The sequence below is a fragment of the Sarcophilus harrisii genome, chromosome 4, assembly GCF_902635505.1.
Source record: "Sarcophilus harrisii chromosome 4, mSarHar1.11, whole genome shotgun sequence".
Classification (NCBI taxonomy): Eukaryota; Metazoa; Chordata; class Mammalia; order Dasyuromorphia; family Dasyuridae; genus Sarcophilus; species Sarcophilus harrisii.
In genome coordinates this window covers 190,479,158-190,503,272 of record NC_045429.1, presented here as the reverse complement: position 1 = coordinate 190,503,272, position 24,115 = coordinate 190,479,158, and the positions used below count along the sequence as shown (strand labels likewise).

At 35.0% G+C, this 24,115-nt stretch overlaps 1 protein-coding gene across 1 annotated transcript in view; it reads left to right on the top strand.

The window, feature by feature from the left end:
• The first annotated feature begins 2,877 nt into the window (after positions 1–2,877).
• The window catches only part of RPF2 (ribosome production factor 2 homolog), a 43,246-nt gene continuing 22,008 nt past the window's right edge, over positions 2,878–24,115 (top strand). The window contains exons 1-7 of the mRNA XM_003770663.3: positions 2,878–3,079; positions 5,137–5,269; positions 5,710–5,747; positions 8,968–9,007; positions 10,966–11,047; positions 11,588–11,664; positions 18,763–18,862. Of these exons, the coding sequence (XP_003770711.1) occupies positions 3,057–3,079; positions 5,137–5,269; positions 5,710–5,747; positions 8,968–9,007; positions 10,966–11,047; positions 11,588–11,664; positions 18,763–18,862 (493 nt within the window). The 5' untranslated portion in view covers positions 2,878–3,056. The remainder of the gene's footprint in view (positions 3,080–5,136; positions 5,270–5,709; positions 5,748–8,967; positions 9,008–10,965; positions 11,048–11,587; positions 11,665–18,762; positions 18,863–24,115) is intronic.

Sequence of the window (24,115 nt, the reverse complement as noted above, 5' to 3'; positions counted from 1 at the left end):
AGTTGAGTTGACTCTAGGATTCCAACAGATTATGCCAGATACTATGTTAAAATTCTAGGGATTAAAAAAGAGGCAAAATACAGTATTTTATAATCTAATAGGGGAGATAAGTAAACATGCATAAGCAAGCTATAGCAGAAAATATAAATATATAAGTAAGAAATGATGAGCTAGGTGGTTCAGTGGATAGAGTACTAATCCTGAAATCAGGAATACCAGTGTTCAAATCTGGCCTCACACACTTACTAGTTGTGTGTCACTTAACCCTGTTTGCCTCAGTTTCCTTATCTGTAAAATGACCTGGAGAAGGAAGTGGCAAACCACAGAATCTTTGACGAGAAAACCCCAAATGGGGTCATGAAGAGTTGGACATGACTGAAAAATGGCCCAGAAACAAATCTCCGGTTAGCTGTAGTCATCCTTGGCTAAGAGCCTGATATAACTTATACCATTGTCAAAATCAGTCCTTAATAATGTATTATATATATTTAACATCTACTGGTCATCCTGCCATCTAGGGGAGGGGGTGGGGGGGAGGTAAGAGATGGAAAATTGGAACAAGAGGTTTGGCAATTGTTAATGCTGTAAAGTTACCCATGCATATATCCTGTAAATAAAAGGCTATTAAATTTAAAAAAATAATGTATTATAAAGGAACAAATGAGATAATATTTGTAAAGCACTTAATGTAGTGCCTGGCACATTATAGACACTTAATAGATGCTTGTTTCTTCCTCCCCACTATGAAGAGAATTGAGCACAACTGAACAACAAAAGGTGAAATTTTAATTGGGGCTTAAAGAAAGCCAAGAAAGACCATAGACAAAGATGAGGAGGGAGAACATTCTAGGCAGGGGCAAAGAAAATTCCCAGAGTTTTGTTTATGGAATAGTCAGGAAGTTAGTATTACTGCATTAAAGAGTAGGTGGTGGAAAGTAAGTTGTAAAAAGACTAAAAAGGTGAGAGGGAACTAGTCTATGAAGGACCTTGAATGCCAGAAAATTTTGTATTTGATCCTGGAGGCAATCGCAAGTCACTAGAGTTTATTGGAAGGGTTGCCATGGATTTGTACATTAGGAAAATCACTTTGATGACTGAATAGAGGGTGGAGTGAAGTGAGAAAGAGGCTTAAGGCAGGCAGATCCACCACCAGGCTATTGTACTAGTGTAAAAAATGGCAATGACAGAGGGAGAAATGGGAGAGAGGATTAGACATCCAGGATGACTTCTGGGTGAAAGCCTGAGGGATTGGGAGGATGGTGATGCTCTGGATGGTAATAGGGAATTTTGGAAAGGGAAGGACTGGGGAGTTAGATAATGAGTTCAGTTTTGGATAAATTGAGTTTAAGATATCTACCGATAGCAGCTGATGGAATGTAGATTCCAGAAAACCCAAGTTCAAATTCAGGCTCAGTTAATAGGTGTCTATCTCTGCATAAATGATTTAATCTCAGTATACTTCAGTTTTCTCAACTACTTAATGGAGATAAAAATATAACACCTTTCAGGACTGCTGTGTAAATCAAATCAGATTTTTTTTTTTAATTAGAATGGTACCTGACACATAGTAGGTGCTAAACAAAATGGAAATAATAGTATCTAGCTACCAGGGCTGTTGTAGAGATCAAATTAGATGGTTAAAAATGAATGTTAATTTTTCTAAAAATGTAATTGAGAAATATTTAATGAAATAAAAATATATCAAAAAGATTAGATCAGATAATATTTTTTTAAAGCTCTCACAGTATAGGGCTGTGTACATAAAAGTGCTATCCTCATTTAGAGTAATAACAGCACCTAAATTACTTAAGATAATAATGAGAGATATAACAAATGGAGTGTTTTGTCTCCATAAATTCAGAGGAGCAATTAGCAGAAGGACCAGATTTAAAGAAATGTAACTAGTTGGGTTCTGGTCAAATTTAGGCCATAGGTAAGCTTTTTTTGAAATACTCATTCGCAGGTAGCTCATAAATAGTAACTTCTCCCCAGGAGGAGCTTAGACTCATTTTAATAGTCACGCAATGTATGTGGTGGGAGAGGGAATATATCCATTCCCTATATAGGATATAAGGATAAGCATATAATAAGCATAAAGGTAAGTTGTGATCTCTCTGGCGAGAATAGGGATATAATGCTTAATTGTCCTCTCTCGTAGTGTGTCTATAATAGGACACACCACTTCTGCAGTTGTGTGTAATAAAATAGACTTAACTTCACCCCTTTCTGAATCCAAGAGATTTATTTCTCACCTCATAGTTGTTGTGAAGATCAGTTAAGATTAAATGAAAATTTAAAAAATGTAATTGGAAAATATTTAATAAAAGAAAAATATTTTTAAAAATCAAATTAGATAATTTTTAAAAAAGCAGCTCATTGGAGGACAGCTAGATGGCGCAGTGAATAGAGCATCAGCCCTGAAGCCAGGAGCTCCTGAGTTCAAATCTTAACTCTTCCTAACTGTGTGACCCTGGGCAAGTCACCAAAAAAAAATCAGGAAAAAAAATCGCTTATCACTCAACCTAGAACATGGTAGGTGCCATGCAAAATGAGGGTAGTAACAGCACTTTCCTCTCAGGATTGTTGTGAAGATCAACTCAGATTTTTTTTTTAAAGCTTTTATTACAGTATTTTATTGCACATTTAAATAATTATTTCCATCCCCTGCAGGACGTCTGTTAAAACACACCCGACATAAAACATGGTGATATTTCCTGAGCTTACTCAGATGCAGTCATTTAAAACCAAAGGCACTTAGAGGTGTAGGCCGTTTCCCACTGCAAACAGCTGCCGAGGAGAGCGCTATTGGTATCCATAGCAACCACAGCAGCCATTCACTCCTTACCAAAAATGGCCTCTAGCACGTGTCTATTTCCCTCATCCTCCCACAGAGCCTCAGTTACAAGTACAGCCCACAACGTGTGCGGTTCAGGCGGATGTGATGTCACAGAACAACTTCCGGTTCCGCCTGTCGGCGTCTCGCTTCGGAGAACTGTGGTGCTTAGGCTCTTGTTCTCGTAGCACATGTGAATCGCGAGGGCCTGGTTGCTGGAGCGATGGCCGAGTTGGACCGAGTCGTGTAAGTGGGAAAGTCTAAATCATTATGGCCTCGATGCTTCTTCGCGGCCTCCAGTGTCTGAGGGAATCCAGCCGCGGTCAGCCTAGGGGAGCCCACGGCCGAGGCGGCCCCTCTTACGTGGGGGGCTCTAGCGGAGGCCGACTGAGCAGTGAGATGGTGACGCCGCGAGAGCTGTTGGGCTTTTCTTACCCCGCTCCTCCCCTCCTACCTCCCCATCCCCCTGTCCCTCTGCTTTTCTCCCTCCCCTCCTGCGACTGCTTTGAAGGAAGCAGCCCGGGTATCCCGTTTCCTGTGCCACAGAAAAGCTTCTGGGTCGGGCTAGTGGCGTTTGATAGGACTGTCTGTGTTGGTATCCTCGGGTCCTACCCCCGGGCGCCCGGTGTGTTGCGGGCTCTTGCGTTCTTCACTGAATGAAGCAATAAAATAAGTTAATGCGTCCTTTACCCTTTATTACTCCGTCTCAATGCTTAAAATAAACCCTTCCTTAAAAAATCATTTCATGAAATAGCAAATTAACAATTTAATAAATTTAAATGATCAACAGTTTTGTTTTCAGAGCCTCTTTCTCTTTCCCCTTCTTTCCCTCACTCGAGTTTTCTTCAGAGCGAAGAGGACCTAGGTCTCTGACGCTAGCTTTGTGCTCCTAGGCAAATCCATTTCAGTGCCCTTGTCCATTTTCTTAGTTTTTGAATTGCGAGGGAAACATTAAAATGAGTTTTCTCATTGTGAAGATCATTATAGCGGTGAAATCACAAGTCCAATTCCTAACTCTTTTCTAGTTGGAAAGATATTGAATTATAGTGGTTGGAATGGAGAAGTAGGGACCTGTAGGAAGTAATAGTAAAATTGGTCAAAAGTGGCAACTGATTGGGTGTGCAGAATAGTTGAGAACAGAGTCAGAAGATTCCTTACAAGTCTGTGTAACTGAGGGTCATGTTAAATGGAAAAGTTAAAAAAGAGGCAATTCAGTTTTAGTAAAATAGATTTGGTTTTGTATCTTAAGTAGATAGAGAATCCAGAGATTTAGCTTACTATTTTAAAATGCAGGTCTAGAATTCAGATGATTAGGGTAAGATAGATTTAGGAATTAATCTGTTTAGATTTGGTAGTTAAAATTGGGAGTATATGACTAGCAGAAACAGCTCAAGAAATGAGTCTTTGGGCAGTTTGTCCAACTCAAATTAAGAATTTTGTGGGGGATGGGTTTTTATTTAATTTGCAAAAATTATTATGAAATGGTAACCATAAGATTCCCTTAATTGTTAAAATTCTCCCTCTTGAAATTATTTTACATTTTTTTTTTTTTTTTTTACATTCATGTTGCCACCAATATAATCTCCTAGAGGGCAAAGACTATCATTTTTGTCTTTGCATGCCTAGTATTTAGAGTAATGCTTTTCACAAAGTCAGTGTTTACAATTAATAGATGTTTGTTGAGTTGAATTATTAATTACTATTCTGGGTCTGGTCATTCAACCTAGTTCTGAATGTAAGTGTACTCATGCATAGCCCACATTTTTTCCATTTTGTTTGCAAGAACAGCTTCAGAAAGTTGCACATTTTTTTAATATCTAGGTAAAGTATACCTGCATCATTCTCTTGTTTGTTTACTTGAGCCTGTTTTTTTAAAAAAGAGACAATAGGTAGTACAGTGGGGAGAGGGTTGTGTTGGAAATGAGAGAATGGGGCCCAAACCTCTCTTTTTAGCCTCATTATACTTTATTCTCCTTCCCAAAATCATAAGAGCCAGCCAAAGTAGATTTCTCACTGTTTTTCATCTTTACACATTGCACTTCATCTTCTGTTTGTGTGTTTTTTCCCTTTCTCTCATATTTTGAATATATTGTCTCCTGACCTCACTCTACCTCATAGATTTTGATGGCTTTTTCACATGAGTGTGATTTATGATTGGTAAATATCTTAATGTAAGCGTATTTTAACATTCATGTAATTTTTGAAAGAATGTACATATTAGTTAAATGGTCATTTGACCTAAAGTTGAAAAATAGCACTTTATATTTGAGTGTGATTTCTAAACTGCCAATTTTTTTGTACAGAAAGCCCAAAACTAAACGGGCGAAGAGATTTCTTGAGAAGAGAGAGCCTAAAGTCAACGAAAATGTTAAAAATGCCATGCTTATTAAAGGGGGAAATGCAAATGCAACAATTACTCAAGTACTCAGAGATATGGTGAGTACATTTTTAAAACCTAAAACTTTCTGTAATTATTGAAAGTACTTACTGAAAGTAGTTGATAAAGTTTTTGGCAGGGCTCTTTAATTTAAAAGATCTCATTTAAATAAAGTTCTACTTTCAAGGAAAAAAGCATATTTACACTGAGTGAACTATTGAAGAGTATTGAAATTTTGACCGAGAGAAGATTCAAAGTGATGTGAAGAAGGATGATATTTGAAAATGTATACCATAAAAATGAAAGGTGAAAGAAATATTGATGTAGTATTTGTCTTAGTGGTAAAAAATCTGGGAACTGTAGTATGTAGTAATTCAGATGAGAAATGATTTGTGGCTTTAAGTATGGGAATAATCTAGAACAAATACTATAATAATTTAATTTTACTGAGATTTCAGATCATTTTGATGTTTTCATAACTCTAAATTCTCTTTTGCAGTATGCTTTGAAGAAACCTTATAGTGTTTTATATAAAAAGTGAGTAATGTTTTAATGTTTTCTAAAATCAAATAATTATTGTGCAGTAAGTAGCCTCATGGGAAAAGTAGACTTTGAGGGTAAGAAGCAGGAGTTTCTTTAAGACAAATCAAATCCAAAAAGATTTTTTAAAAAGATTAGTAGATATACATCAGGTCAGATAAACTGCTGCTGCTTCTTTTTTTTTTTTTTTTTTAAAGTTCTTAAATGTTGAGACATGATCTACATATTTATCCTCATAACAGCTCTATTTTAAACTTTTTCCTGAACTCTCAAAAAAAGTTTTTCCATTTCTCCTACTCATACATCCTTTCCTCTGCCATTTTAATCCAGTATTCTGCATTCCTTTATTTTCCTTTATCTTAGCCTCTACTATGTGGAATTACTTCTTCTCATTCCCTATGTTACAGACTTATTTTTTTCTTCATCTCCTTGTATAAGGAGCACTCTCACTATGTTGACTTTTATTTCCTTTCAGCTTCTTTACAGGTAAAATAGAGATTGAAAGAAGCAGAATTCATTCATTGAGCAAACATTTATTAAGCACCTGCTTTGGACTGGTTACTGAGAGAGTTACAAAGATTTAGGAGATCATAGTTCTTGGCCTCATGGATTTGCATCAGAAAGTAAAAAAATCTGACAACTGTGGGTGGAATACAAGACATGGATAATAGCTGTTAAAAATATTGAAATATGATTGGGGAAAAAAAAGATCCGGAGACAGGTGTTAACCTTTTGTTTAAGTGTTCTTATTTCTTCAGTAAAATGTATATTTCTTGAGGACAGTGACTTGTTTATTTTTCTTATCCTTAACATCTTATATATTTTATCAATCAGTATTTATCAAATGTCTATATGTGTTCCCCAAACTGTGCTAAATATTGAGAATACAAGTAAAAATTATAAATCATTCTTCTAATTGCAAAGAATTTGCATTTTTATGGGGATGGCAACCAGGACATGCATATACTGGTGACACAGTGGATAGAATTCTAGACCTAGAATCAGGTAGCTGAGTTCAAAGAAAGCCTCAGACACTTCCTAGTTCTGTCACTCTAGGCAAATCATTTCATCATTGTCTGTTTCAGTTTCTTCATGTATAAAATGGGGATAATAATAGCACCCATCTTTCAGAGTTCTTACAAAAATAAAAATGAAATAATATTGTGGAAGTGCTTTGCAGGCCCTAAAACTAATATAAATGTTAGCTAATGTTGTTATTACAAAATGAACAGAGATAAAAATACAGAAAGTCATTAAATCCAAGATAGTTTGGGAGTTAGCAAGGATAAATTGAAATGTTGAGAGGCTTGAGACAGACCAATTAGGAATATTTGTAAAAATCTACACCAGAAGTGATCAGGGCCTGAAGTAGAATGGTAGCTATGAAAGTGAGGAGAAGGGGGTCAGATGCAGAAGATGTGAAGGTAGAATCAGCAAGATTTACCAAATATCAGATTTATGGAGTAAGGAGTTAAGATTCATGAAGAACAAAACAATGCTATCTATGCCTTTGATAGAAATAGGGGAGTTTGGAAGCAGGTAGGGTTTTGGGACAGAGTTAATGAGTTCACTTTTTGTAATTTATTATGTTCTCCACTTAAAGTTATATTAAAGAAATTTAAAAACAAAACAAACTTTGTCCAAAGGGAGACATTTTATCTAATCACCCAAACCTTGTAGTAAAGTAGTGAATAGCTTTTAGAGGGTAAATCCTGACACCCAATTTAAGAACCTACCTGTACAAAAGAGGCTTTTTGATATTCCAAAAAAAGGGTCACACAACTGGTATCTGAAGCTAGATTAGGACACAACTCTCCCTGACATTAAGCCTACGACTCTCTTACTGAGTTGTTTAGTTGCCTAAGGAGTATGACTTGAGAACATTTTTGGGAGAAAGGAGAAAATCAAGAAATTTGAGATATAGTGGTGAAGGACAAATTTAGGGGAGGGTAATGCATAAGAAGATGTGGAATATGGAGTGAGAGCTGTTATGGTCCTATAGGGGAATGTCAGTTTTTAATTAAGGAGGGATAGCTAGGAGAGACAGTCACTATAATTGGGACTGGGTAGAAGACTTTGATTGAGTGGACTTCAGAAGAGGAAAAGGCTGACTGGAGGAAGTAAAGGGGAACTTGGCACTAATCATAGAGAATAGGGAGTATTCTGACTCACCTGCTAGTGTAGACCAGGGTGTTGGGAAAGAAAATACAGTAATCCATGCAGGATCTAGTAGGGGGATACAGTGTTGTCAGAGGGGAACGAGCTTTCAGTGAGGATTAATAGGTAGAAAGGATTGTAAGGTCCAGGATGAAGAGGAATTTGTTTATGACAGAATGAAAATGCCAGAGGACACAATGGAAGGTAGAAAAAGTAATGGACAAGGTTGGATTGATTAATGGGTAGGATGGGCTTAAGGAGAATAGGAATGAGATAATAAGAGGAGATGACTGGTACTTAATAAATATCTGTTGTATTTAGTTGAATTGTTTGAAGCAAAACAGTTTATATATCCTCTAAATAAAATGACAACATAGGGGAAGAAAGCAATAAAAATTCAACTTTATCTTTCCATATAGTAAGATAATATTACAGTTGAAATTTTTTATCAATAATATTAGAGCTTTTAATTATAAAAGATTGTATTTTATATGTTTATAAATTATATTTTGTGTTATATAATATAAACTAATAATCTATAAAATTATAACTTAAATATAAGAAAGCAAAATACAAAAAGAGGGAATGATAAGGCACTTTTTAGCTCTTCATGATTGATAATAATTTTAAACTATTAGAATTAATGATATAAAGTACATGACTTTATACAACATTTAAGTTCTGCATAACAAACTATAAAAAGCTTTAAAAAAGTTATGTTGGAGAACACATGCTGTAAAGTTAATAGATAAAAAACTTAAATACACATTCAAAGAAACTACCAGATACCATTAGATAAAAGGTGAATCCTAGCAGAGTTGTTGAGAAATAAATACAATATATACTGCTGGAAGAATTAAAATTAGTAATATCTTTTAGGAGGAATCTGGTAATACACAGTAATTCACAAATAAACTTTTTATCCCAATAGTGTATTTTGGGAATATATTCAATATACTATATTCCATTATTATTAATTTTTAGCATTGTTGTTGAAAAATAAAGTGCATAAAATATAATAACATTAATATTTTTTGGTCATTTATGTTTATATTCTTAGAAAAAACATCACAAGGCCTTTTGAGGATCAGACATCCCTGGTAAGTATAAAGCAGCTTCTCTAGGATCTGATATAGTTGTCAGAATAGCTAAGTGCAGTATGCCATTATTTGTGGTTAGGGAAATTGCAAACCATACTACATATGAAATTATGGAATGTATAATACAGATAAATCTGTTTTGGAGAAAAGCAGTTTCCTTAATTTATTTAAATGATCTATGAGTTCATTTCCCTAGACCTGTGGTGTCAAATTCAAAAATGGGGACAACTAAACTGTACATAAGGATCATTTGGGCAGCATTGTGTTTTTTCTGCAGTAGTTTATTTTTATTATTTTGTTTATTTTCCAGTTACATTTTAATCTGATTCAGCCTAAACTAGGGACTGTTGTGGGGGGCATTCATAAGAAATTTTAGCTCCCTAATAATCTTTTTGGAGATATGCTACAGTATACATAATTGTTATTGACATCATATTTAGAAGGGAAAATTAATCCTACACCAACAGGAAAAAATTCAACTAAAGCCATATACACTGGGAGAACTTATTTTCGAAATACAAATGGAGCTTCACAGCCATGAGCAGGATAGTATGGTCCTCCCAAACATGTTAAATGAGCAGAAAGGGATTGGGGATGGAAGGGGAGCAAACAAGAAGTTCCTAAAACCTGAAATTTTGAAGGGAAAAGTAAGATGAGAGGGTCTGAAACACAGAGACCTTATATGTGTACATGTGATATCTAAAAGTAATGTTTTGGAGCTGAGTACAGTGATTATAATGGTCTTATAGAAATGAAGTGGTAGACATAAGAAATATTGTAGTGCTGTTAATTGTGATAAAGGGAGGAGTATACTCTGAAATGACTGTGATGTCAAAACAAAAAACATCACTTTCTACTTTTAATAGCTATTTTAAAAAAATAATTTATTTTCAAAATATATGCAACAATCAACCTTGCAAAATCTTGTGTTGCAAATTTTTCTTCCTTCCCTCCAACCTCTCCCCTAGATAGCAAGTAAGTAATCCAATATATGCTAAACATGTGCAGTTGCAAAAAGCAATACTAGCTATTTCTTTGGTCTTATTTTGAGATGTTTTATTGATTCATTGTATTTTTAGAAAACCTAAGGCCTTCATTATTAAGTTAAACCAAACTGCCAGATAAAGTAATAATTGATAGAGTATGTAACATTCTATTCCCACAGACCATTATATCTCGAATAAGAAAGTGTGTTCCAAAAACAATTTTCTGGAAATATAACTGGTCAATGCATTTGATCTGAACTCTGTGCCTCTTAGTCTTTGCTTCATTTATATTTTAATATCATTTTGTATATTGTTCTGATAATTCTTTTTTACTCAGCATCTGTTCTTGGGCTTCCATAACATTTGTTTATTATATCTTTAACTATCCTCCAATTGATGGGTATCTGCTTTAGTTCCAGAACTATTGTGTTTCAATTTTTTAATAAAAGTGCTCCTGTAAATATTTTGTTTTATGTGCTCTTTTTGTAATTAACCTTTTTTTTGGTGTATATGCCTAGTAGTGAGATGGCTGGATCATAGAGTATGAATGGTTTAATGTTTTTTTTCACGAAATTCTATATTGTTTTCCAGAATAATTGAACCATTTTACAATTCTAATAACGGCACAAGCCTGTCTTCTCACAACCTCTTAAGCACTGAAAAATTTGTCAATTTGGGTGTGAGGTTACGCTCAAAGTTTATGGACTTGTATTTGTCTTATTAATGACTAGGAACATTTTTCCATACAGTTGCTGATAAGATATTTTGTCTTTTGAAAACTCATATACTTTGACCACTTATATAGACTTATCTATTGGAGAATATCTCTTGGATTTTTTTATATATGTGTGTCAATTGCTTGTTACTTTTAAATATCAGACTTTTCCCACAATTTGTAGCATCTCTTTTATTCTAGCTGCAATGATTTTTGTTATATGTAAAATTTTAAATTTTCTTTCTTTGGCTTTATAGGAATTTTTTTCAAAGAAGTCAGATTGCTCCTTATTCATGTTTGGTTCTCATAATAAGAAGCGACCAAATAATCTCATAGTAGGTAAGATTCAGCTGAATCTAAGAATAATCATTGGTGAATGAGGCCCTGTTTTTCAGATTGTATTCTGAAGTTCTAGATTTAGGAATAAGTAGTATATTCTAATGACATTTCCAAAGTATGCTACTGAATATAGTACAATTTCTTAGCTTCCAGTTTTCATCTATAAAATGGTTATATCTCCCTTATATTGTCTAGTTTAGTAAATATATATGGTTTCAAAAGAGTTAAGGTATCTATGATAACAAAATATTTTTCAAAAATGAAGGCAATTAAAATTCTGAGTCAGTAATATAATTCTTTAAAAAATCCCTCAAACTTGTTATTTAGCAGGTTCATCCACCTAACATAAGTTTTCTTTTGTACTAAATAGAGAAGGTAAAGGGTTAAATTACAGAAAGACTATCCTTCAATAATGAAGAGAATGTGGGGAGGGAGGAGGCTGATGTCATTGGATATCTTGAGTCTGTATACCAGTGGATACATACAAATACATGTAGAAATGAATATTTCATTAGAAATTTTGTGTGTTGCCTTTTTTAGGTCGTATGTATGATTATCATATCCTGGATATGATTGAACTAGGTATTGAGAAATTTGTCTCACTTAAAGATATTAAGGTAAGTTGATTGGAAAAAAAAAAAATTCCCTTTATAACACTAAAGATATAGCTCTAGTGACATCTTCTGGTGAATAGTTGTACTACAATTTTGCAAACTAAATTGACTAGAAAGGTTGTTTTCTGTTAACATACTGTAAAGCATAAAACAGGTATAGCTATATAATTATAGAATCATAGATATTAGAATTGAAAAACTATAGCTATTTGAGATTATAAAGTCTTAGCGCTCTTGAACATTTTTTTTTTTGGCTGAGGCAATTGGGATAAAGTGACTTGCCCAGGGTCACACAGCTATGAAGTGTTAAATGTCTGAGATTGGATTTGAACTCACTGAAGTCCTGACTTCAGGGCTGCTGCTCTATCCACCTAGCTGCCCCTCAGTTCTCTTTCTATTCAATTATGGATCTAGTCTAGTTTCTGTCTTATATTCTATTTTCTAGAACCAGCTGGGAAGCTGGACCATCACTACCTGTTGCTTAGAAACCCTTAATTAAGGACCCCAATTTATACTGACAAGAAATCCAGTCACATCTGAAGATGGATGTAGAGTTTTCTCATAATTAGGTATTTCAAGTAATTCATGTGTCTTAATCTGAAAATTGGTCCTATATTGGTCAGTTAGTTACAGTTTCCTTGTTCCTTTGATTGAATACAGATGCTTGGCAGAGTGGGACACCTCTTTTTCTGATTTCAGGGAATTGTATTTGTTCATTCTCCCTCTCCCAACTTGGGAAGCCCTAATCTTTCTTCCAATTAAAAAAATCAGATTACTTAATCTTGTTTCCTGGTTTATATCTGTTAATTATTTGCTTTTAGTGCATAAAAATCTGTTTCTCCCTGTATTCAGGATCCAGTGCCAAGCTGAGAAGGCCTGGTCCTGATTTGTTATCCATTTGGCGTGCATTTGCTTATAAATTGATATGCTCAGAAGTTCAAACTTTTATTTCCTCAATTATTTTAGATTTCATCCATCATGTTTATTAAAGCACTGAGAGATGCCATTTTCAAACAGTAACAAATTGAGGAGAGAGGAAGTATTTTGCAAATGGGAAAGAATATTTTACTTGTTCTAAAGCTATACTGAGTGCCCCAGAAGATAAGTACTGGCATGTCTGTATTGGAGGCAGCTAGGTGGTGCAATGGATAGAGCACTGAATTTGGATTCAGGAAAACTTATGTTCATGAATTCAAATCTAGCCTTAGGTATTTACTGGCTGTGTGGTTTTAGACAAGTCATTAAATCCTATTTGCCTCATCTGTAAAACAAGCTGGAAAAGGAAATGGTAAAGTATTCCAGTATCTTTGCCAAGAAAACCCAAAATGGGGTTACGAGGAGTGAGACACAATTAGAAACAATTGAATATCAACATTGTTATAAAGGAATTTAAATTTAGTGTAATAAATGCTCAATAAAATTTGACATGTTTTTCAAAATGTGTTAGGGATCGAGGTACCTGTAAAGTGAATAAGGACATATTTTTAAAAGCACTCATTGTTTAAGAGTTAATCTAGACTGTTAAATTCTCAGAGCTTCCTGTCAGCACCAAGTAGAAGTCTGCGATCTTGCTTTCCTTCTACTGATCTCAGCAGATTAAGTGGACTGTTAAAGTCTGTCCTGTACAGCACAGAGGATAAAGCTAGCTGCTGAGTGGTGAGATACAAAGTTTCAGTAGGACACACCTGTTCTTGGGAAGTTGATAGTCTAGTAGAAAGACATCACATTAAAAAAAAAAAAAAAAACAAAAGGTGCAGTACAAAATCCAACGTGGTAATGGGTGGCTTGCTGGAGATGAAAAGGTTAGAGTGCTGACTGGAGGATCAAGAAGAGAATATGGAAAGCCTTTATAAACTGGTGCTATATAAATGCTAGTCTTCTTGGCTCTGTGACCTTGACTCATAACTTATCTTCTCACTCCCCTTCAATAGTTTTAGAAGTTAGAGACAATAGCTCCCCACATTAGAGAAATCGGAGATCTGTACCAAAAAAAGGTCCATGAATGAAATGCAAAGGAAGCAGTTTTTGAAGTCTGGAGAAGAAAAAAGCCTTCTTTTCTCCTTCATGGAGGAGGATGGTAAGGATGCAGTGAAGACTTTACAGAGGATGTGGTGTTTGAGTTGGGCCTTAAAGGATGAGTGGGAATGAGCAGTAAAGGAAAGAGATAGGGTTATAGGCTTAGGAGCAGCTCAAACATGGAGAATGGGAGGGGAACTGTATGTAATACAGCAGCAGCAAGGTAGGCCGGCAGATAGAGGCTGGGTCTGGAGTCAGGAAGACCCCAGGTCAGATCCAGCCTCGAATTGTTACTGGCTAAGGGACCCTGGACAAGGGACTTAACTTCCATCTGCCTTAGTCTTCTCTGTAAAGAAAAAGCACCTACTGCTAGGAATTATTGGGAGGTTCAAATAGGAAGTGTAAAGTGCTTAGCACAGTGTCTGTACAAAGTAAGTACTGTATGAATGTTATCTGCTGTTAGTATAGAATGCCAGATTCAGGAGTTGACCAAGTGGGAACCATTGAAGAGTTTTGACTAGGATTGTGTCTGTGTATAGGAAGAAGAGTAGTAGAGATTTTTGGATTTGGAATTAGGAAGGATCTGGCTTGAGAGTTTTGTGACCCTCAGCTTCCTCATATGTCAAGGGAATGGATTCCCTAACTTCTCATGTATGTCTGTGATTTTAAACTTAATATGAACAGAGGGTGGAACCAGTCCAGGCAGGTGAGAATGAAGGCATGTACTAGGGTGGGGGTCAGGGCAGTAGAAACCAGGGAATGGTGGGGAGAGAGATTTACTCTGTTTAGTGGTGATAATTCACAAGATTATTAATAGCACTTCATAGTTTCTCTTCTATTGCTGATTATGAGTAGAGCCTTATAGGCCTACTAGCCCCCAAGCAGCAGAATGTATTTGAATAATATTTCAAAACAAAACAAGACTCTAATTAAAAGTTTTGAGAAATGTTCAGTTTTAACAAGTATTCTTGACTTCTTTATTGGACATTGGTTATCTGCTTCTCTTTATCAGGTTAGTTCAAGTTGTCATACCCTGAATGAAGCCCTTACTTTCTGATTAGACTATGACCCAATGCTTACAGGGTCAGCAAAAAAATTAATGAAGTGAGACTTCTCCAGTCATTATTGTCTAGATTGGAAGAGGCCCTTCCTGCCAAGTCAGCTTAGCTCTAGTTGTTTGACTCTGCAAAAGGGATTCTGCAGCTTGTAAATATTTCTGCTTTACTGCTTCAGTTAATTTTTAATCATTTAACTTATTTTTTTTCTCTTATTTGAACCTGACCCAAGTACATCATAAAATTGCTATACTTATATAACTTATATTGTCTGCAAAATAATTTATATTAGTCATATTTGTTGCTTAGCAGGGGCTATTTCATTTTAAAAATCATTCCTTATGCCTCAAGTTCTATGTAATAATAAAATAATAATTGACTATATAATTATGACATTCCATGTGTAATACTTTAAGGCTTATAAAGCTTTTCCAAAGCATCTTGTGAGGAACTGAACACAGAAAGATTAATTACCCACTAATTGTGTCAGGGCTAAGGCTTGAACCTTAAACATTCTGAGATAATAACGTTATATTCCATTGTACCAAGGTATTTAGCAGCTATTTAGACTATACTTTCTCAGTTAACTCCCAAACAACTCCAGTAGAACTGATTAACCTTTTATAAATATTCCAATACAATAGATAGCACCTAAATAATTTACTAGAACTATCATACCTTAGTGAAGTCCTTCTCCTTCCCCTATCATGCTGGCATTTCACCTAGTACCATAGGTTAACCTTTTATTATGGACCTAAAGCAAGGTACCCCAAAGCACATATATAGAACTTTTAGCTGTCATTGAGGATCAAGGGAGACAGAGCCAACTTCCCAAATGAGCAAGGAGCAGAAGTGCTAGGGAAAGGCTGCCTCGGCAATTTTGATGGTTAAGATTAGTCTGGGAGTGTTTGGCAAGAGAAAGAATAAACTGCAAGAGCCTAGTATCACACTGCCATTTTCATTATTAGTAGTCTTTCCTAGTTTTTCGCTTCTCAATATTCTTTATATTTTTTCTTACGGCACTGAAATATTCCATTACATTCATGTGCCACGTTTTGTCTAGCCATTTCCAGTCAGTGGCTATCTACTTTGCTTCCAGAGCTTTACTTCTACTTTACTTTCTCCTAAATGCACTTGTTATTAATATTTTGATATATATGTAAAACCTAACTTTTCTTTTTATCATTAACTTCCTTGGAGTCTGTGTATTAATTGGATTGCTACTTCTAGGCATAGGAACATGTTAGAAACGTTTTTCATGATTCCAAATTGCTTTCCAAAATGGATGTATTAATTTACAGCATCTTATTACTATGCCTGTCTTTCTTTAACATCTTTTTTTTTGAGGGCGGGGGTGAGGGGGAGATAAGAGATGTCACCTTGACCATTATGCTGGGTATGGGATGAAATTTTAAAAATTGTTTTCATTCAGATTTCTCATTAGTTAATAGTTGACATTCTTCTTTTGAAAACTTCATTAATATCCTTTGATCACTTGTGAATTAGGAAATGCTTAGTGTTGTTCTATCATTTATCTGATTCAAAGTTTCTCTCCCCCCCCCCCCCCATGGACATTTTCATCCTAGTTGTTTTAATTTTCTGTAAAAGTTTTTCAATTTCATGTAATTGAAATTGTCTATTTTATCTTTTTAACTAATGCTATCCTTTGATTAAGAATTCTCCCCCTTGCCATAGCAGTGACATTGTTTTCCTTGTTTTTTTGTCTTCCATCTTGAGAACACAGAATATTTTCACCTTTATTTTTATCTCCAGTTCTTAATAGGTGTTTAATAAATACTTGTTTATGTGCCTGATCTTTTATTTAAAAACATTTTTTCAATTAATACCTTTTGTTTTTACATGTCCTAAGTTTCTCAGTGTCTCTACCCTGTTCCTCCAAGAAAACCAATATCATGTAATAAAGAACATTTTCTAAGGAAAGAAAAAGAGGAATAGAAAAAAATCATCAAAACTGATGAATGAAGCCAAAAAAAATATGAAAAAGGATCAGTTTCATGTCTGTATATCTTCCAGTTTTGCAAAAGGGGGAGAGGAAATGTCTTTCCATATTTCTTATGTGAGGCTATGTTTGCTCTTCACTTTTGAATTGAATTTGAATTCACTTTTGAATGTTATGTGGTGGTATTTTCCATTAACATTGTTTTCTTGTCTTACATAACTTCTTAGCACTTTTCTTAGGCTTACATCACTCTCTTTATGTAAGTCTTAGAATGTTTTTTCTTTTTTTTTCTTTTAATGTTTTTTCCATATTTATCATTATTTTCATTTTTTAGAGTAGCACATAATTCCATTTTATTCATGTACTATAATTTATTTACTGTTCCCTAATTGACGACAATTGATTTGGTGATCTGATCCTCTTCTACTTTTTTTGTGTAGCATAGTCTTTCGTATTTAGATCACATTTTGAGTCTATTTTGGCTTATAGTATAAAATTATGGTCTAAATGTAATTTCTGCCAAATTGGTATTCAGTTTTTCCAGCAGTTAGTGTCAAATTGGGATTTCTTTCTCAAGTAATTTTTATTCTAGAGTTTATTGAACACTGATTTATTGAGTTAAATTGATTTTTTTTTTTTTAGTATAAATAATTTAGTTCCAAGGTGTCAAACTTACTGGCTGCCACAAAGCTCCTACCTGAACCAGAGTAAAATTTAATTAGGAAATGTTTAACAAAAATAAAAATACTATACAACTTAGATAATGTTAATTTGAATTTGAATTACACATTGAAGTTGATGTGTAATCCAAAGGAATCCATTTCTCTTTTAGTTTGGCATTATTCATTTAGATGAATTGTTTATTGTGTGTGTGTGTGTGTGTGTGTGTGTGTGTGTGTGTGGTTTTGTTTTTGTTTTTTTTTTCTGAGGCAATTGGGGTTAAGTGACTTGCCCAGGGGCACACAGCTAGGAAGTGTTAAATGTCTGAGATCACATTTGAACTCGTGTCCTTCTGACTTCAGGGCTGTTTCTTTATCCACTGCGTCACTTAGCTGCCCCTGTAATAAAATTTTGAGGTCTGGAATTGTGATTCCACTTTCATTCCAACTTTCCCCTCCATTATTTCCTTTGAAATTATAGATTTGTTGTTCCCCTGAATTTTTATATTTTGTCTGCTTATATAAATTATATACTTTTGTAGTTTGATTGCTATAAGCACTAAATTAGTTTAGATGGTATCATTATCATTATTAAATTGGCCTGGCATAGCTATGAGCACTGACTCTCCAGTTATTTATCTATCAAACTAAAGATAAAGGGGCAGCTAGGTGGCACAGTGAATAGAATGGTGGGTTTGGAATTAGATCTAAGTTTAATTTCAACCTCAAATACTTAACTAGCTCTGTGGCTCTGGGCAAGTCACTTAAACCTATTTGCCTCAGTTTCCTCATCTGTAAAATGAGCTGGAGAGGGAAGTGGCAAACCACTTCAGATTTTTTGCCAAGAAAACTCCAAATGGGATCACGGAGTTAGACATAACTGAAAGTACTGAGCAAAAAATAGCCAAGTACAGGCAACAGTGGGACAGAACTGACTAGAAAGGATCTGATACATATCTAAGATTCATCAGATGAGAGGTCTTTTTTAGGGAAGTTAGCTAAGATACTATAATAGGTCTAAGATAATCTAGAATGTCAGAAGGAAGAAGAGTATACCAGGAAGAAGGAATCTCTGGGGATAAACTCTGAGAGTAGGACAGAAGACATTTGTTTTTGCAAATGTTCCCAGAAATGGTTATAATAGGGACAGCTAGAAGGCTCTAGTGGATAGAGCACCGTACCTGGGGTCAGGAGGACTGGAGTTCAAATGCAGCTTCAAGATATTTAATGCTTATTAGCTGTGTGACCCTGGGCAAGTCACTTAACCCCATTTGCCTTGCCAAAAAAAAAAAGGAGAAAAAAAGAAAAGGTTACAATAGCTAAGAATTTTTGAAAGCTTTGATTTTTCAAAGATTAGCTGATGGTTGGAATAGTCTGTACTTTAAAAAAAATTTTTTTTTTTCTCTATTAGAACAGCAAGTGTCCTGAGGGAACAAAACCCATGTTAATATTTGCTGGTGATGCTTTTGATATAAGTGAAGACTATAGAAGATTGAAAAGTCTTCTTATTGGTAAGTGGTTTTTCTTTCATTATCAAAAATTTAAGCAATGGGTGAAGTGTGCCAACTTCTAATCGTGTGGACCTTTTTTTTCCCTTTGCTATCTTTTTTCCTTTCTTTACTTTTGTCTTCCCTTCCCCTTTTTATCTAATTTTTGTCACTCTCTTCTACTGGTAGCACCATCCCAACTTAATAGACTTTTTCCTCCAAAGGTGTCAAATAACACTTTCCTTTCACTCCAAAATCATTTTTCTTTAATAAATATTTTTGCTGTGGTATTATATGACTGTTTGTTTAGGTCTGTAGAGGATATCCAGAGCTAAGAGTTATTGATCTCTGCTATAGATTATAAAAAATTGCTGTAATTTTGGGCTTTCTAATTTTATTCTGCATCAGTTGATACTACCTCAAATCCTTTAAAATTGACTTTTTTATGGTCCATAACTTTCCATTACATTCATATGCCATCGTTTGTTTAGCCATTTTCCAGTTGTCTAAGATCATACAACATTAAGTTGTACATTTAAGTGAGACAGAATTTATTCCACCGCTCCTGCTTCAACTGTTCTCATGGCTGTTTTTATCTTCCCATTCAACAGGAGAAAGTTTTCACATACTTGGGGCTGACCTCCCCCAGTCTGATTTAGCTTGTCTTACTGAGATAGTTTTACTAGAGTGTGTTGAGAGTTACAGGACATGTTGCACCCACCCCCCCACACCTCCTTCCTCCCCTAGGTAGTCTAGGGTTTTACTTTTTTTTTTTTTTTTTGGTGAGACTGTTGGGCTGTTGGGGTTAAGTAACTTGCCCAGGATCACATAGTTAGGAAGTGTTGAGTGTCTGAGGCTGAATTTATCCCCTAGTTCTCCTGACTCCAGGGTCACTGCTCTATCCACTGTGCCATCTAGCTGGCCCTAGGACTTTATTTTTTAAAGGGGTATTTGGGATATTCAAGGAAAACTAGCACCTCTGGAGAATAGCTTTTTTGAGTCCTTTTCAGGGCTGCTAATCCAAGGGTGCTTTGGTATCCACTTGTCCCAATTCTCAAGAAACTGTAACATGCAAAGCAGCCTTACCTGGAAAACCATCCCTCAGTACTATCCTCCCTCTTAATTTCCTTCTCCATTCCATCTCTTTCTATGCTTATTTTCCTGAAACAAGGATCTATATCTACAATTATTGTGAAAAATAAACAAAATTGTGAGTAGGAACTGCACTTCACCACTGAAAACAGGAAGGGTATAAAGAACATTGCACATGAAACCCATATAAATCAGATCTACCAAAGACCATCTGTAGATAAAACTGTAAGGACCAAAAGAGATGGGAAATTAAAGAAATCTTTTCCTATTGGTGATTTTTGAAACACTGTTTCCGTATTCTCTTCCCTTGAAGAAGTGGAGGGGGTACCTCTAAGATGATAAATTTATGCCTAATAAGATCAATACAGAAGAAATGTGTGCAGGAAGTGATAAATTGTAAGGGAACTTAAGCATCAATTTTCATGATATTGAAATGGTTCCAAAAGAATTTCAAAACATGGCTTAAAAAAAAATCAGAAATTATCAACTCTATTTCCATAAATATTTACCAATGTGATGGATGATAGCTTGTGCAAAGTGCAAGTAGAAGCTGGATTTCTTATTTACAGGAAGGTTCTACAAATGATTGTTTGCAAATAGCATTGTGCTCATTGCATCAAGCCCTAGAACGTTTCTAGGCTTCCTTAATGAATCAATCCTTTTGCAATAGGATTTCTTAAACTAGGACTCCAGTTTGTGTTTACATATGTCTATATCCACGTTCAAGTCAAGATATCACCCTGTGATGTCATTAGTTCTCATCAAAAACAAAGGATGAGCAACATTGTGTCAGTGTATATATGTATATGTACATAATGCTTGTATTTATTGTATGTGTGTGTGTGTATATATATATATATATATACATATATATATATATGAAATTATTCCATTATAATTTGTTTTCATTGTAATCCTATGCATTAAAAAAATTATTCTGAAAAAGGTTCCTAGGCTTCACCAGACTGCCAAAGGAGTCCATGACACAAAAATTTAAGATCATTGGTATAAAATATCAGCCAAGCCATTCACATTGGGAAAAAAATGCATCATGGATGAAAGATGTATTGCTGATTATGACAGGCAACCTGATGAGTTAATCCAAACCTAAATTTGTCTTGAATAGGCACACTATATATAGGCCATTGAATTCAGCCTAGAATTTAATAAGCAGAGGAGATAAATCTGAATTACATTTGGAAACTTATACACTTACAGAGATCTTGTGCTGCTCATGGCCACAGAATCTCATCTTTTTTTTTTTTTTTTTTTTTTAATATATTTATATTTTTTAAAATAGCTTTTTATTTACAAGTTATATGCATGGGTAATTTTACAGCATTGACAATTGCCAAACCTTTTGTTCCAATTTTTCCCCTCCTTCCTCCCCACCCCTTCCCCTAGATGGCAGGATGACCAATACATGTTAAATATGTTAAAGTATAAATTAAATACAAAATAAGTATACATGACCAAACCGTTATCTTGCTGTACAAAAAGAATTGGACTCTGAAATATTGTACAGTTAGCCTGTGAAGGAAATCCAAAATGCAGGTGGGCAAAAATATAGGGATTGGGAACTCAATGTAACGGTTCTTAGTCATCTCCCAGAGTTATAGAATCTCATCTTTTTAACACTAGTATTCTTCCAGTATTGTAATGTCCTCTTCTCTATAATATAATGTTTTCTGGGAACAGATTTCTTGGGGAGATTCTGGAGGCAGCCTTAGTTTCAGTTCAGAGTAATAATCACCTCAAATTAAGCCGGGGATTAAAGTCCAGTCCTTTATTGTCTCTTCCAAAATAGCTTAGTTAGTTTTCTTAGAGGCCTATCTCTCACCTTGGTTCCAAGAGCTCCTATTGCTTGTCCTTTGTCTCTTACAGCTTCAGTCTCTAGCTTTTTCTGAATCCAAAGCCTCCAGCCAGCAGAAAGGTAGACGTTGGAATGAATCAGTCTTGCTCCAAGAGTGGGCTCCTCCTTTAGTGGGCTTGTCCTTCTGACTTGTGAATCTCCTGGACTTGTAAATCCTGACTTGTGAATCTCCTGGAGTGAGTCCTGACTTGTGAATCTCCCGGAGTACCTATCAATTCCAGTGACTTAGCACCTTGTAAGAATCATAACACAGTATTATTATATGGCTGCCAGTTGTGTACCAGCATTCTCTTAAAAAGAATAAAAATTGCTAGCAATTTAGAAAGTATTAGCCTCCGTGTGGGTAAGAGCAGAGGATAGCATATCACCATTGATGACTTTTGATGACTGCATGAAGGACAAACGTGATTGGAAAAGATTTTTTGAGAGTGAGAAATGGCTGCCCCAGGTGTTATATTGGTATCCATAAAATATTAATTAGAAAAAGGCTTTTAGTATATTGTATACATCTTCCACAGAGGATTTGAATCTTAAAGAATAAAAAGATAGGGATGAATGAAATATCCTAATGAAATCACACATCCACTGATAGTCAAAAACATATGTTAAGTCTCTATTGTGTACTGAGTACTGTGATTTGTTAGATACACAAAGGGGCAAGATATGGCTCTGTTCTCAGTAGAGCTCACTACTGAAATGGCTAACTGGTGCACTCATCATATAATCTTATATTTTAGAGAAATAGGGAAAGAGTTTGAAAGGAACAAACATTTAGAGTACCTGCTATGTGACTGGCAATGAGCAAAAGAATTTACACACATGTCATTTGATTTTAGAGTTAAAAAACAAAGTCCTGTGTTATTTCTGAGGTAACTTTAATAGAAGAATCAGATGGTTTCAGTGGAAGAAGAATTTTAATTGTGTTAGATTTAACATTTAAAGAATGTTGATGAAAAGACTTCCTAGCCATACAGAACTGCATGGGCAAAGGCAGAAGACTATAGCTCATGTTTGCAGGACAGACAGTAGTAGTTTTAAGTCATGAGTGTGTGGAGGGAAGAAATTTGAGATAAGTTCAGAAAAGTAGAATGAATGAGAATTGTTGAAGGGTTTTGAATATCCAGGAAAGAATTTTGAATTTTACTAAATCAGCAATAGGAAGCCACTTAAGAAAGTTGAACAGTAGTGTTTGACCAGATATATTTTGCCTCTGTGATGAAGAAAAGCTAAAACCTCGTGGTATTCCTTTTTTTTTTTTTTTTTTTTTTTTTTTTTTTTTTTTTAATTTAATAGCCTTTTATTTACAGGATATATACATGGGTAACTTTACAACATTAACAATTGCCAAACCTCTTGTTCCAATTTTTCACCTCTTACCCCCCCACCCCCTCCCCTAGATGGCAGGATGACCAGTAGATGTTAAATATATTAAAATATAAATTAGATACACAATAAGTATACATGACCAAAACGTTATTTTGCTGTACAAAAAGAATCAGACTCTGAAATATTGTACAATTAGCTTGTGAAGGAAATCAAAAATGCAGGTGTGCATAAATATAGGGATTGGGAATTCAATGTAATGGTTTTTAGTCATCTCCCAGAGTTCTTTTTCTGGGCATAGCTAGTTCAGTTCATTACTGCTCCATTAGAAATGATTTGGTTGATCTCGTTGCTGAGGATGGCCTGGTCCATCAGAACTGGTCATCATATAGTATTGTTGTTGAAGTATATAATGATCTCCTGGTCCTGCTCATTTCACTCAGCATCAGTTCGTGTAAGTCTCTCCAGGCCTTTCTGAAATTATCCTGTTGGTCATTTCTTACAGAACAGTAATATTCCATAATATTCATATACCACAATTTATTCAGCCATTCTCCAACTGATGGACATCCATTCAGTTTCCAGTTTTTAGCCACTACAAAAAGGGCTGCCACAAACATTCATGCACATACAGGTCCCTTTCCTTTCTTTATAATCTCTTTGGGATATAATCCCAGTAGTAACACTGCTGGATCAAAGGGTATGCACAGTTTGATAACTTTTTGAGCATAGTTCCAAACTACTCTCCAAAATGGTTGGATTCGTTTACAACTCCACCAACAATGCATCAATGTCCCAGTTTTCCCGCATCCCCTCCAACAATCATCATTATTTTTTCCTGTCATCTTAGCCAATCTGACAGGTGTGTAGTGGTATCTTAGAGTTGTCTTAATTTGCATTTCTCTGATTAATAATGACTTGGAGCATCTTTTCATATGACTAGAAATAGTTTCAATTTCTTCATCTGAGAATGTTCATATCCTTTGACC